General features: G+C 32.4%; 2 protein-coding genes and 1 pseudogene across 2 annotated transcripts; all 3 read left to right on the top strand.

Moving 5' to 3' along the window:
• The first annotated feature begins 1,852 nt into the window (after nt 1–1,852).
• On the top strand, nt 1,853–2,161 carry LOC114717034 (3-ketoacyl-CoA synthase 20-like). The gene has a single exon (XM_028902110.1). The coding sequence runs from the start codon at nt 1,853–1,855 to the stop codon at nt 2,159–2,161; it is 309 nt and encodes a 102-aa protein (XP_028757943.1).
• Nucleotides 2,162–5,102: 2,941 nt separating this feature from the next.
• LOC114717065 (3-ketoacyl-CoA synthase 2) lies at nt 5,103–7,625 on the top strand. The gene is made up of 3 exons (XM_028902149.1): nt 5,103–5,724; nt 5,914–6,715; nt 7,394–7,625. The coding sequence occupies exons 1-3, from the start codon at nt 5,110–5,112 to the stop codon at nt 7,417–7,419; spliced, it is 1,443 nt and encodes a 480-aa protein (XP_028757982.1). The 5' UTR covers nt 5,103–5,109; the 3' UTR covers nt 7,420–7,625.
• Nucleotides 7,626–8,614: 989 nt separating this feature from the next.
• LOC114717033 (3-ketoacyl-CoA synthase 2-like) lies at nt 8,615–14,940 on the top strand (annotated as a pseudogene).
• Nucleotides 14,941–15,146: the final 206 nt, after the last annotated feature.

The following is a 15,146-nucleotide window of genomic DNA, read 5'->3' as shown; positions in this document are numbered from 1 at the left end:
TGTTATCCCAAAATAAACTAGTCATGCGAAATTAACACCAAGTATTTTCCTCTTTGTTAGTCTGTCAAATATTTTCCCCTTCCCTTTCGTTTTTTCCCCAAAATCTTTTTGAAGCTCTCTGCACATGTAGGTTTAGAGTTCTTTTTTGTTACGAACTCCTGTATCATAGATAGGTTTATAGGTTGTAAAAAAATGTGAGACATGGTAAATCATTGAAAATTCAGACTTACAAATTTTATTAGCTAACATGACTTAAACTTGGGTATCAGTACTTTCCCTATATAAAATCAGGTAGAGTACTGATTTTTTCTGTATATATAAACACATCGTGCCCTTTCGCCCAATAAGATTTTTAAATATGGATTTTTCACCGATTTTCCCATGTTTTAAAGATATTTTTATTTTCTAGTTTCGGCAATATGTCTCGACTCCTGATTATCAACTTTAGGTGCTGACACTGGGGAAGAAAAGGTTTGCTTTAGTGCAATTATAAATCGAATTATTCACATGAATATGGCAACAAACTACCACTACTCTTGTAACCTACTTAGTGGAATGAAACCGTAGAAAATTGTGAATTCAATCTTACGTATAATTTCATAGTGTTAGTAGCAACTCCTCTAATTTTTTTCCTTCTAAAAACGATATTGCAACAAATTTGTACTTAACTTTCTGCTGCTTTTTCTATCTTTAGAGTTATATTTTTTCTCTTGAATATGTATTATATGCACTGTCTTTTATTTTTATGAACAAATACGATCCAAATCCCTTATTGGCATTACGGAAACAGCTTTTGTAAATCATAAAGTATGCATTTAATTTTAAAATTTGTGTAATGCATGAAAAAATATGTCTGGTCATAACTCATGTGACCATACTCTTTGAAAAAGACCCAGCAACAGCCAGCTGTTCGTATAATTAGAAAATATTAGTTGATTGTATTTAAACCATATCTACTTTTCCAACCAACAAATCATTGATACCGAAATACAGGTTTTGCAGATAATGTCGCCCACTTGTTAGTTGATAGTACTCCTACTTTATTACACTTTCTTCTACTCTTATTATACCAATAACTTCCAACCATACTACCTAAGACTATTGCTCCAAGTGGTTTTTGTTTTTTTCCCAATCGAAACAGAAGTAGCTCTCTTTTGGTATAAAAATAATAGAAACGGATTTCAGTCATTTCATTACGCAAAACTTCATATAATATTATCTCTATTGTATTTTCATATATAAACATATAGGTTAGTCGAAAAATATATTAATTTATAACAAGAGAATATAACATTATTCATAAGATATAAATATACCTTTTTTTTTTAAAATCCTGCAGTACACAACTCCTTTATTTAGTATTCATGTTTCTGTATTATTATTTTTTAAGAAATGAATAGCATTCATGTTATGTTTTTACATCTTGGAGTTGATTTTATAAGAATTCTTTAGCTTACAAAAATAAAATATGAATAGTGTGGATCCCATGGATTCAAGGTCCCACCAAACGATTCGGCTCCCCTACTTTTTATATTAATATTAATATTAATATTAATATTCATTCATCTTATTTGTTTGCCTACATAAGGTTCAACCAAACAAAGTCATTGCCTGTAGCTTTGTCGCCACCATGATGAACCTAGTGCTTAGTCTTTCTTAGTAGCAGGCTTAGCTTCTGCTTGTCTTCATCATGAATTCAAACCATCACTAGCAGTTCTCTTTTGCTTCTCTGCATTATTCCTCCTAACCCTGGCCATTTTTTCATCACTTGAAGAGACAACCAAGTAAAGTATACTTAGTAGGCTTTGCTTGCTGCAAACCAAACGATTCTTGTGCCATCACCAAGAACATGATGGTGGAAGCAATAAAGAGGGTTGGAGTTTCCTCAGAGGAGAATGTGAAACAAATGGAGAAATTTATAGACAGCTCTGGTTTGGGACCTGAGACGTGCCTCCTTCAAGCTCTGTTGGAGAACCCACCAAAATTACGTCTGGTTAAGGCAAGGAAGGAGATAGAGACTGTGTTTTTCGGAGCTATTGATGAACTTCTGGGGAAAACATGGGTCCAGCCAAATGAGATAGGAATCCTTGTTGTGAATAGTAGTAAGTTTTGTCCCACGCCATCTCTCTGTGACATGATTGTGAATCGAGATAAACTTTAGGTGCTGACATTGGGAAAAAGAGGTTTGCTTAGTGCAATTATAAATCGCATTATTCACATGAATATGGAAATAAACTACCACCACTCTTATAACCTACTTAGTGGAATGAAAGCGTAGAAAATTGTGAATTCAATCTTACTTATAGTTTCATAATGTTAATAGGAACCCCTCTAATTTTTTTTCCTTTCAAAAAACGATATTGCAACAAATTTGTACTTAACTTTCTGCTGCTTTTTCTATCTTTAGAGTTATATTTTTTTTCTTGAATATGTATTATATGCACTGTCTTTTATTTTTATGAACAAATACGATCCAAATCCCTCATTGGCATTACGGAAACAGCTTTTGTAAATCATAAAGTATGCATTTAATTTTAAAATTTGTGTAATGCATGAAAAAATATGTCTGGTCATGACTCATCTGACCATACTTTTTGAAAAAGACTAGCAACAGCCAACTGTTCGATCATATAATTAGAAAATATTAGTTGATTGTTGATGGTGCCTTTTGTCGTCAAGGCACTCAATTAAACTGGGTCTCAATTAATTTGTAGTTTAGGGTCAACCTAGGTCATTACTTCGAAGGAGCAAGTTATGGGTTTCTTTAGGTAAAAATTTAGGAGATAAAAGAAATACAATAAATTGGACCTAAACTAAAATGCAAAATTCTAACTCTAAATGCAAGATGCAAATGTCCTAAAATATATATGAAAATTAAATTAAACTAAATGAATGCAATGCAATTTTTTGGGGGGTTTTTGAAAGAAAATAAAAATAATGAATAAAGAGAATTAATTAGAAAGCAAAGAAAATTAACAAGTAAAAATTCAGAGATTTCTCTTCAAGTACAGTAGAGGGGACAACTTAGGATTTGCATGGATTTAACCTTCATAACCTCAATCAGTTAATTAAACCAAAGGGAAGTGATAAGAGAGTGGAATTAATAAACTTAATTACCTACTTGAAATAAAGGAAACCCTTAATCTCAAAAACCCTTAAACCATTAGAGAACTCATAACAGTATAAGGTTGGTCAATTAAGCTTATTAAAACCAATGAAGATATCTCAAATTAATTCTGGAAATTATGTTTGAAATCATCCAGTTAAACAACTAGACAATTAACCAACTTAATTAAACAATTAAGAGGCAAAAGAACCCAAATTTTGCAATTCAAACCACATTGATAATTAAACTCATAATGAAAACTCAATTATAAATTCAATTAACAATGCAAAGGTTCTAAACATAAATTCCAACAAGTATCTTGGCACAAATAAGATCCAAATATCAATTTAATCCAAGAATAAAATCGACAATCTAGAACTAAATTGTCTCAACAAAATTACAACTTGAACTCATTTAAAACTAAACAATTCAAGTCCTTGAATTAAAAAGATAAATGAAACATCACTCCCTTGTGGTCTTCAAGTGCTAGCCCAAGGCTCTAGTCTCCTCCATGCTCCTCCCAAGTTGCCTCCCTATAAGCTTAAGCTTCCATGGTATTATCTCCCCCTCCAAGGTTGTTAGATGCCATAGCCATGAATTAATTGAAGGTGATGGTGAGGAATTGTGCGTGTATGAATGGAGATAGAGGTGATTGAATTTTGTGGGTGAATGACGTGAGGTATATGGTGAATATATGGGATAATGTTGAAAGGAGAGAATTGACGTTCCATCAATCAAATATATGAGGGGATATATATATGATATATGGCGTTGAATTGTCCTCTCAAATAAGGAAAATATTTTGATGGGAGAAAAGGAAATTTTTATGAATCTAAAGCTCAAGCCCATTAGTAATTAATTGGCTCACTTGATATTAGCCATTGGATTGTGTTTAAATCCCAAGAAACAATCTTGCACCATTGGATCTCCTATATGCTCTTTCTTAACTTACAAGAATTTAAGTGCATCCATTAGTGTAGATTATATCCAAATATAATATAATCTCTATCAAAATTAAATATTAGATATGCACAAAAATTAGGCAAGAAATTGCAAAACTTTCTAAAACTAATCTTTCTAAAAATATGAGACTTGTTTCCAAAGAAATAGGAAAAATTGATTCCAAATCAAAAATAGGAAAGCACAAAATATCTATATTTTTAATCCAAAATATCAATTTTTATGCAAAATCCAAAAATCAACCAATTTATCCAATAATGCATAAAAAATCTAATTAAGCTCAAAATTATCATTTAAATTCTAATTTAATGTGGGATAAAATGTATAAAAATTGGGCTTTATCAATTGTATTTAAACCATATCTACTTTTCCAATCAACAAATCATTGATACCGAAATACAAGTTTTGCAGATAATATCGCCCACTTGTTAGTTGATAGTACTCCTACTTTATTATACTTTCTTTTACTCTTATTATACCAATAACTTCCAACCATACTACCTAAGACTATTGCTCCAAGTGGGTTTTTTTTTTCCCCCAATCGAAACAGAAGTAGATCTCTTTTGGTATAAAAATAATAGAAACGGATTTCAGTCATTTCATTACGCAAAACTTCATATAATATTATATCTATTTTATTTTCATATATAAACTTATAGGTTAGTCGAAAAATATATTAATTTATAACAAGAGAATATAACATTATTCATAAGATATAAATATACCTTTTTTTTTTTAAATCCTGCAGTACACAACTCCTTTATTTAGTATTCATGTTTCTGTATTATTATTTTTCAAGAAATGAATAGTATTCATGTTATGTTTTTACATCTTGAAGTTCATTTTATAAGAATTCTTTAGCTTACAAATATAAAATATGAATAGTGTGGATCCCATGGATTTAAGGTTCAACCAAACAATTCGATCGGCTCCCCTACTTTTTATATTAATAGTAATATTAATATTAATATTCATTCATCTTATTTGTTTGCCTACATAAGGTTCAACCAAACAAAGTCATTGCCTGTAGCTTTGTCGCCACCATGATGAACCTAGTGCTTATGTCTTTCTTAGTAGCAGGCTTAGCTTCTGCTTGTCTTCATCATGAATTCAAACCATCACTAGCAGTTCTCTTTTGCTTCTCTGCATTATTCCTCCTAACCCTGGCCATTTTTCATCACTTGAAGAGACAACCAAGTAAAGTATACTTAGTAGACTTTGCTTGCTACAAACCAGACGATTCTTGTGCTATCACCAAGAATATGCTAGTGGAAGCAATAAAGAGGGTTGGAGTTTTCTCAGAGGAGAATGTGAAACAAATGGAGAAATTTATAGACAAGTCTGGTTTGGGACCTCAGACATACCTCCCTCAAGCTCTAATGGAGAACCCACCAAAATTATGTCTGGTTGAGGCATGGAAGGAGACAGAGACTCTGCTCTTTGGAGCTATTGATGAACTTCTGGAGAAAACATGGGTCCAGTCAAATGAGATAGGAATCCTTGTTGTGAATAGTAGTACGTTTTGCCCCACACCATCTCTCTGTGACATGATTGTGAATCGATATAAACTCAGACACAACGTCTTATGCTACGATCTTAGCGGCATGGGGTGCAGCGCTGGAGTTCTTGCTATTGACTTTGCCAAACGCCTCCTCCAGGTTCGTCATTTTTTAAAAAAAGAAAAAAGATTAACCCATCTCAACATAGTTTACAATGATCTCCTTGATTGAAAACAAAGTTAGGTGACTTGTATATTAACTACATGAAACCTAATGAAGAATGGCTTTGTGTGTGTGTGTGTGTGTACTCCTATCTAACTCAAACGCCTCAATATTGTGTTATCACAGTCACACCCCAACTCCTACGCCATGGTGCTGAGCACTGAAATTGTAAACACAGGGGCGTACTTGGGCAACAACCTTCCAATGCTTGTCGTCAATTGTCTCTTTCGCATGGGGTGTTCTGCATCTCTTCTATCCAACCATCCTTCAGATCGTCATCGTTCAAAGTACCAAATCACTCACGCACTTCGCACCCACATGGCTTCCGATGAACGAAGTTACAGCTGTGTGTTTCAACAAGACGATGATCAGAAAATAATTGGTATCTTCATCTCAAAGGACCTCATGAATGTTGCAGGTCACGTCCTCAAGTCTCACATCACATCTCTCGCCTCACTGGTCCTTCCCGTCTCAGAAAAACTCAAGTTTCTTGTGAATTTTGTGGGAAGGAAGGTCTTTAAAATGAAGATTGAAGCTTATGTTCCGAACTTCAAGTTGGCTTTTGAGCACTTTTGTATTCACACCGGAGCAAGGCCAGTGTTGGATACAATGCAGAAGCGACTTGAGCTTCAAGACTGGGACATGGAACCTTCGAGAATGACACTTTATAGGTTTGGGAACACATCTTCAAGTTCAGTGTGGTATGAATTGGCTTATTGTGAAGCCAAAGGAAGAATTAAGAAAGGTGACAGGATCTGGCAATTGGCATTTGGGTCCGGGTTCAAGTGTAACAGTGTAGTATGGGTTGCACTGGACAATGTAGATGCAAGTTCATTGAATAATCCATGGAGGGATGAAATTCATGAATTATCTGCTAATAATGTCGATTCATTGAAGAATCCATGGAGGGATGATTTTCCTGAATTCCCTGATAATAATGTCGTTGTTTCTCAAAACCTTTAGGACAATGTAACAACTCCCCTTAAGATATATATGTGGCCTAATACTAGAAAGTTCGGATTATATGTACTACAGTCCTGCTTATGTGGTTGTTCGATGAGTTGTGCTATGACAAATAATGTTGGAGTTTTATATTTACCAAAAAAAAAAGTGGAAATATTGATAAAAAATTACTAATTAATAATTGTATAAAGATACATAAGGAATTTAAGTTCTTGAGTAAATCTTTAAATGTGAATTATTAATTTGAACTGATAATAAGTTACAGGGTTTAAAATACTATTTCAAAATTTAAAAAATATCTTATTCAACTATACTTAAATGACACTTCTAGTGTTCAACAACCATTAATCTCAAACGTACAGAGAATTCTCAAGAGCCATTGCTGCTTAATTAATTAATTAATTAACCTTCGACATCAACATAATGAATATATTGCTCATGTCGTTTCTAGTAGCAATAAGCTTTGTTAGCTCCTGCCTACGTTATCCTGAGTTCAATTTAATGTTGTTGGAGTCTTAATTTTAATGACATAAAGTTATCATATATGAGCTTCGTTATTATCATAACATAGTATTGATGAGATTCAAGCGTAAGAGTGCAGCTACATTGAAGAATCCATCGAGGGAAGAAATTCATGAATTCCCTGTTAATGTTTCTCCTGAAAACTAGCTCTTATACGTGTTGAGTTGCTGCTAAGATGAATTAAGTGAGTGCCTATTTCAGGACAAGCTGAATTTTAATTTGATCTTTCATATATGGGTCATTTATTAGTTTAATCCCTTGTTTAAATGCTGAACCATAGTTAATGGTGTTTGCTTAAAACCCTTTGTAATATCAAGTTGGTTAGAAAAGAATATTAGTGTATCTCTGATGCAAAAATCAAATTATAAGATCTAAGCTGGTTAGAAAAGAGGGCCCAAAGCCGAAATACAGCAACTCAACAACTACCCTGGACCATCATAACTCTGCATCGTTCCACAAGTTGCACAATATGCGGAGAAACATCCCCCACATGTTTAGCCGGAGCAGGGAGACGCTGTCGGGGCAGAAAGCTGGATGCTTTTTATTTTTTACCCCAATTTATTAAATACTCCTCTGATCTTCTTTATAAGATAGAAAAAGAAGAATATTTTTATCCTATTTATAAGTCACTTTATTAAATTTTTAATACAAATGTACTATTTTATTCTTTATTTATTATAATGTATATAGTTATTTTTTTAAAAAGATGTATATATTAAATAGGGGTTAAATTAGAAAGTTATTATATTTTAATGGACAATTAATACAATTTAAGGTTTTTCTTGATCTATATGAAACATGCTCTAAGTGCCTTATAAATAGGACCACATATACTTTTTTTAAATAAAAAAAAATTGGCAATCAACATCTTAAATATTAGGATTATGTCTAATTTCTTTGCATTGTGATTGGTCGCTTAGTGTCATGCAGGTTCCCTATGGACACTTTTAACAACCGTTAAATGCCAAGACTATTGCTCCATGTGGTATCTTTTTATGTAAACAGAAATAGATCTCTTTTGGTTCAGAAAAAACGTATTTCTTTTATATATGGATCTCTTTTTCTATTATTCAATAAAGTTACATATGTTTTTACCATTTTAATTCAGGAGAAAAAATAGTTTTCACTCAACAAAACAATATGGTGTACAAAATTACACGGTGAATTTTATGTTTTATAGGGAAGCCGATGTGTTATTTATGACTATAAATATAACATGATATATGAATGCTAAAACTTATATTATATAAGGATATATAAAGATAAAGGTTATGTACGAATTTATAGGTATCATACATGTCTTGGATCAGGCAATCTTGTTCAATATACTATCAGATACTAAATGTTGGCAACTCCATCTCCTATAAAGAATATATGTTTTGGTAGGCACAACTATTTTCTTATTGGAAACAATTCTATTTAAGGTACTGTCAAACACTAAATGATGGCACCTCAATCTCTTACAAAGAATTTAAACTTTGATTTATCATATTGTAGCAGACTAATTCCTTAGACCCAACTGCTATTGATAAAAATAAATGTCAGTTTACAACAAGTTGGCATCACTCATAAGTCATGGATATTTATAAATAAAATGTTGTAACAGAAATTTTATGTAAAATACAAAATATATCTATATTCTTAACTCAGCCATATAGCACACATTTGGATAGCCGTTTCAAAGATCATACGTGCCTGGGACTTTTGTGAAACGCAAGTATAGGAGTGTCAGGGAGCTGCATATTGTTTTGTTGAGTGAAAAATATTTTTTCTCCTGAACCGTGCCTGTGTGATAGGATTGTGAATCGATATAAGCTCAGAGATAATGTATTGTGCTACGACCTTAGTGGCATGGGATGTAGTGCTGGGATTCTCGCTGTTGACTTTGCCAAACGCCTCCTTCGGGTAAATTTTTTATTTTTTTGGTTGAACCTTCGGGTAAATTTTAATGATGTTGCTTCAATTAAACTCATAATTAAGTACATTAAGTTTTCACGCAAAACTTAAAAACCGATGACATGAGTACTACAATGGAGAGTTTCACAAGTGTGATTTGTTATTAAGTTTAAGGACTCTCCCACCCTACAGGCTAATCCTTTGAGATGTGCTCTTTCTTTGGACTTACGTATTCCTTTGGGATGATGCTCACAGAAAAGGCTACCCACGGACTGGATTTACAAGCAATTGAGTAAAGTTCCATAGAGTAGAGCCACTTGGTGGGGAGGTCGGTGGGTTGTATTTTTTAAATTATTTTGATGATACTTCTTATTTTTCTTTAAATTTAGTTTTTTCTAGTTTGAAAGTTGATAACGGGGGCTTATAGTTTAAATTATTTGATCAATTTTCTTTCAATATATATGTTGAATTCTACATCAATAATTTGGACAAGTATTTTTAATGTTAAAGAAAAAAGTAATCCGTACCATAAATGATTTAGGCAAGTTGACATGAATAACATACATCGATACAGTTGGCAAAAAAAGAAAAGTATATCCATACAATTAATGCGATCCATTACTACATCCGTCCCTTATTACAAGATCTAATTTTTTAAATAGATTTGTCCCTTTTTATAAGATTTTTTTGGGTTTGTTTGAGCATTTAATGCATTATTACCTATTTTATCTATAATTTAATGTATTTAATACATTCTCTTTCTTCATTTATCTCACTATTACTCTCTCACATTTACCCATTTATATATAGGGGTATATTTGGAAAAAAAATTGCATTTGCTACATATTAATTGCTTTAAACTAATTTTAACTGTTTTCTTAAACTTCACAATTTAGTTAAAAGGATTTTATAATAAGGGACAGAGTAGTATTGGTTAGAGCTGTACGTAATTATTTCTATTTTTTCTTATTAATCTTCTAATAGAGTACACAAAAGTGTATATTTTTAGGGGTAAAATCGATCTTGTGATCAATGTCAAGTCATAACGTTCTATATTCACATCATTAAGATAACACAATATCAGTTGCACTTGTTTGCATTTATTTATATTTTTCTTACTATTTTTAAATAAAACTAAAAAATGATTTTTTTAAAAAAATAAAGCTCATGATGTTAGTTATGAAAATTATACATTTTTTTGACAACGTATGAAAATTATACATTTATTAACATATATCATATATCATATTGTTATTGAAAAATCAATTTAGTTTTCTGATCTAGTTTGAGTTGATGCTAGGGGATCCTAGTTTAAATTAAATTATTTTCAATTCAATAATTTTTGTCACCAAATTCTGTCAGCACATATGGTATGTTCTTGTGGTGCATTAATATATGATCCCAATATTTTAAATGTATGGTTTAAAATAGAATGAAAGCAGCCGATGGAGTGACCACCACTTTTAAATGTTTGTGGGTCTTGTGACAATCTGATGTGTCTTCAAATAATTAGTTTCGGTGGTTGAGATAAGAATTGTAGGATTCATTAATGTCATAGTTATCGGTTACATTAATGTGAAACTATTCATATTTTTGTTAATAACTTTTTCAATGAAAGCATGAAATTGTAAAAAGAGGTGTAATTTTTTTTTAAAAAATCATTCTTGGGATGAAAAACTAGACATCTATTTACAAAAATATGTCATGCACTTGAAGAATATATCATACTTCCCAAATCTAAGGCCTGACCTCAGTCATCATGGGGAAACTATTTTCCCCAAAAATTAAGAATAATTGCCATCGCATGAACCTAAATGTGTAAATATTATTATCAATAAATAGATAATATTAAAAAATGTGTAAGTTGTAGATATTAAAATTACATAAAAAGCAAAGTTTTAATTGGGGCTTAACTTCTCTCTTCCTTTTTGCGGTGTGATAGATCCTAAGTGAAAATAATAAATACATAAAATATACTAAACTCCATTATGTAGAAATCAGTTTCAATGCTCATCATCTTGATGAGCATTCTAATCTCATCAAATCTGGATAATCTATATTTGATTTGAATGGTCTAGATTTAAAATTTTTAATTAATTATTTTTAAATAGAAAAAAACTATTTTTTGAAAGAATAATAGTTAATAAATTATCTCCATTTTAGATTATTTACATATTAAAATAATTATTTTAAATAAATAAAAATTAAAAAAGAAATCAAATTCGGACAATCTAAATCAGGTATAGATAATCCAGATCTGATAAGTTTAGAATGCTCATCAAAGTAATGAGCACCGAAACTAGTTCCCATTATGTAAGGGTGTCGGGGTGTCGTGCAAAATTGGTTCCCATTATGTAAGGGTGTCGTCGGTCTAATGGGTTTAAACTTTAAAATCTTAAATGCTTATATATGTTTAAGACATTAGCTAGCATGTCAAATTAAATTGGGAAAAATTTTTCCATTGAAAATTTTATTGGTGAGAATAACATAAATCATAGTATCAACACTCGGTGTACAAAATTTGCTAAGTATTGGTATGATCCTTGTATAAAAACTTATCAAGTCCTTTTTACTAATAAAACTTTTAATGGAGGACTTCTCCCTAATCTTTTTCTTTGTGTGGATAATAGAGCTTTAAGTGAAAATATTAAAGATAAAACAAAAATTCTTAAACTCCATTATGTGCGGTTGTCAGTCTATGGGTTTAAACTTTAAAATCAAGTTAAAATGTCAAATTAACGGTAAAGGAAAAACAAATAATTAAACCGAATGATTTGAGACCGCCAGATCGTGTGAATATATCCTGCTCAAAAAATCTTAAGCTTGTGTTTATTATGCTCTAGTGCTAAGAGATCTAATTCGCTGGCAGAAAAAAAGAAGCTTAAGAGATCTAATTATGTTTATATATATTTATGTAGGAGAGGGGGGAGAGGGAGAGGGGGGGGGGAGAGAGAGAGAGAGAGAGAGAGAGTGTGTGTGTGTGTGTGTGTGTGTGTCTAGATTTAACGAGTTCAAAATTTTATAAACAGTGGGGGCGAAACACAAAAACTCAATTCATATACATGAAATTTTGATGCTACTTATCGATGTACTAATGAAAGTTTAATTATTACACTACACTCATATATACTTCAATACTATGTGATAACAGTTGCGTCCTAACTCGTTCGCCATGGTGCTAAGTACTGAAAGTGGAATCTCAAGCTTGTACCTAGGCAACAACCCCTCAATGCTCCTCGTCAATTGTCTCTTTCGCATGTGTGTTTCTGCTTCTCTTCTCTCTAATCTTCCTTCAGATCATCATCGTTCCAAGTACCAAACTCTTCGTACCCCCATGGCTTCCCATGACAGAAGCTACAACTGTGTCCAACAACAAGAAGAGATGAGCAGCAGCACATTGGTTTTGCCATCTCAAAAGACCTCGTGAACGTTGCAGGCCAAGTCCTCAAGTCTCGTATCACATCTCTGGCTCCACTAGTCCTTCCTGTCTCAGAAAAATTCAAGTTTCTAGTAACTTTTGTTGGAAGAAAGTTTTTAGAATGAAGATTAAAGCTTATGTTCCAAACTTCAAGTTGGCCTTTGAGCACTTTTGTATTCATGCTGGAGGAAATGCAGTGTTAGATACAAGCAGAAGAGTCTTGAGCTTGAAGATTGGGACATAGAACCTTCAAGGATGACTTTGTACAGGTTTGGGAATACATCTTCAAGTTCTGTATGGTATGAGTTGGCCTATTGCGAAGCCAAAGGAAGAATCACGAAAGGTGACAAAATCTGGCAATTAGCATTTGGGTCAGGATTTAAGTGTAATAGCGCAGTGTGGGTCGCATTGGACAATATTGATTCAGGTTCCTTGAAGAATCCATGGACTGATGACATTCATGAATTTCCTGTCAATTCTGCTGCTTCTCAAAGCTCTTAGATTGAACAGCTGAATCAACCAAGGGAAGAAAGAAGGAGGACCCTAGCTTAGCATAAGTGGTTTTTACGTTGTTCATGATGAATTCCTTTGTTAATGTCTATGCTTCTAAAAACTCTTCAGATAATAAATGGAGCAGGAGAAGCCTATTTTAGTATAAATGGTATTTATGTTATTCATGAATTCCCTATTAAGGTTGCTTCTCAAAATTCTTAGATTGAGTAGGAGAAGCCTATTTTTAGTATACAAGTTGTGTTTTAGAATTCGGTGCTTGCGTTCATAGCTAACTGTCTTATGTTTAATAGCCAGCCATATGTCTTGTTTGAAACATCCAAAGTTGGCCGAAGAGTGACCCAATAGAAAACTAGTCCAAATGAGTTTTTTTTTAAAAAAAATTCTAATAACCCAAAAATTTGGATATATCTCATAATAGGAATTCAAAATTTAGTTCATCACATTATGAGATATTAGCTTTAGGGCTATTCACGAGACGGATCGAGACTGGGACAGGCTCGTCCTAGTTCCGTCCAGATAAACAGTAAGTTGTCCCATGTCCCATTCTGTCCTGGTATTGTTCCGGTCCCGGTCGGGACAGGATGGGATCGGGACGTCCCGATTTATTTATTTTTTAATTTTTTGAGTTATTGGGCACTATAAAATCTGATTTTTTTTTTCCTAATTGTAGTTTTTTAGCTTAGCCCTTGTAAAAACATTTTTTTTGTTTTTTTTATTTCTTTGGGCACCCTTAAACAAAAGCAAAACATATTACATATAATAGTCATTAAAAACTTTAATAAAAGCTTTGAACACAATAAAACCTTGTTGAAAATTCTAATAATCAATAGTCTTAAATCATCAACAAATATAAAAACTCTAAATAAATAGGTTCATAGTTCTATACAATAGTCTCAAATTTTTAAAAAAATAAAAAATGATATTATATAAATAAGAAAATAATTTTAAAAAATAAAAGGGACTGGGACGGGACGACCTCGTCCCGTCCCAGTCCCTTTTTTGTCCTGTCCTGGTTTGTCTTGTTCTGAAAAATTTCGGGACGGGCCCATCTCGTCCCAATAAGGCCGAGACCGAAATGGGTTGACCGGGACGGGCCAATGTTGAACACCCCTAATTAGCTTTTTTATTAGACCCAACTCATGCGAGTAATAGAATTTTTTATTTTATTTTTTATTTTTTGCTATGTATAGATATTTTCTCATTGGAGGTAATCCTATTCAAGGCACTATCAGGAACTAAATATGATTACCTTTCTCAGTGGAAATCTAAATCTTAGTTCACCAAGTTGTGAGGGACTAACTCCTTTGGTTAGATCTAAGCAATAGTATTATTTCTTTCTTTTTTTTAATACAACTCAGAGTATTATCAAGTCACTTTGGGTTTGAGACTAATCTATGTCAAACTGAAAGTATTAAGGTTGAATCCATCCTAACAAATGTACTTCTCAATATTTGAACTTATATTCTTCTCCTCAGGGGAGTGGACAGGGCTGGTAGTATTATTTCTTTTAGTCAAGATATAGTATGGAAATGCATGTTGGGCTTGTGCTTTTATTTTTTCAAAAACAAAAAAGACAACATTTGGGCTTTTCTATGAACGCCGGCAAAGCCTCCTGCCCTCCTCAACAGGGAACTTTATATTGTACCAAAAAAACAACTTGGAATTTTATTATATACCTATGAAGAACATCATAAGCTTTGTATTGAATGAAGTTTTCCTTACAGCTACTTAAAGTTCTCAATTAGTTGTAAACAAAAAGAAAAGTTCTCAATGAACATCATAAGCTTTGTATTGACTATTGAATGAAATTTTCCTTACAGCTGCTTAAAGTTCTCAATTAGTTGTAAACAAAAAGAAAAGTTCTCAATTAGTGAAACTGAAACAAGACAAAAGTTGACCGCTACACTGTATGTTTTGGAGGTTGTTTGACATGAACAAGTAAAATAATTTAATATTTCCATTCTTATTTGACATATATTGGACATATTTGTCATTATCAAATTTTATTTCATATGTTATGCTGATTAGTTGAATTTAAAACAACTGA

This window comes from Neltuma alba, unplaced genomic scaffold, assembly GCF_004799145.2.
Source record: "Neltuma alba isolate B1F8T4 unplaced genomic scaffold, ASM479914v2 tig00011705_pilon, whole genome shotgun sequence".
NCBI classification, from domain to species: Eukaryota; Viridiplantae; Streptophyta; class Magnoliopsida; order Fabales; family Fabaceae; genus Neltuma; species Neltuma alba.
Note: the sequence above shows the minus strand (reverse complement) of the source record. Positions and strands in the feature narration are given on the sequence as shown.

Coding starts and splice junctions, on each gene's coding strand:
- LOC114717034 (XM_028902110.1), top strand. CDS start 1,853: ATGGTGGAAGCAATAAAGAGGGTTGGAGTTTCCTCAGAGGAGAATGTG.
- LOC114717065 (XM_028902149.1), top strand. CDS start 5,110: ATGATGAACCTAGTGCTTATGTCTTTCTTAGTAGCAGGCTTAGCTTCT. Junction 5,725..5,913: donor TTGCCAAACGCCTCCTCCAG/GTTCGTCATTTT, acceptor GTGTTATCACAG/TCACACCCCAACTCCTACGC. Junction 6,716..7,393: donor GGATGATTTTCCTGAATTCC/CTGATAATAATG, acceptor TTCATGAATTCC/CTGTTAATGTTTCTCCTGAA.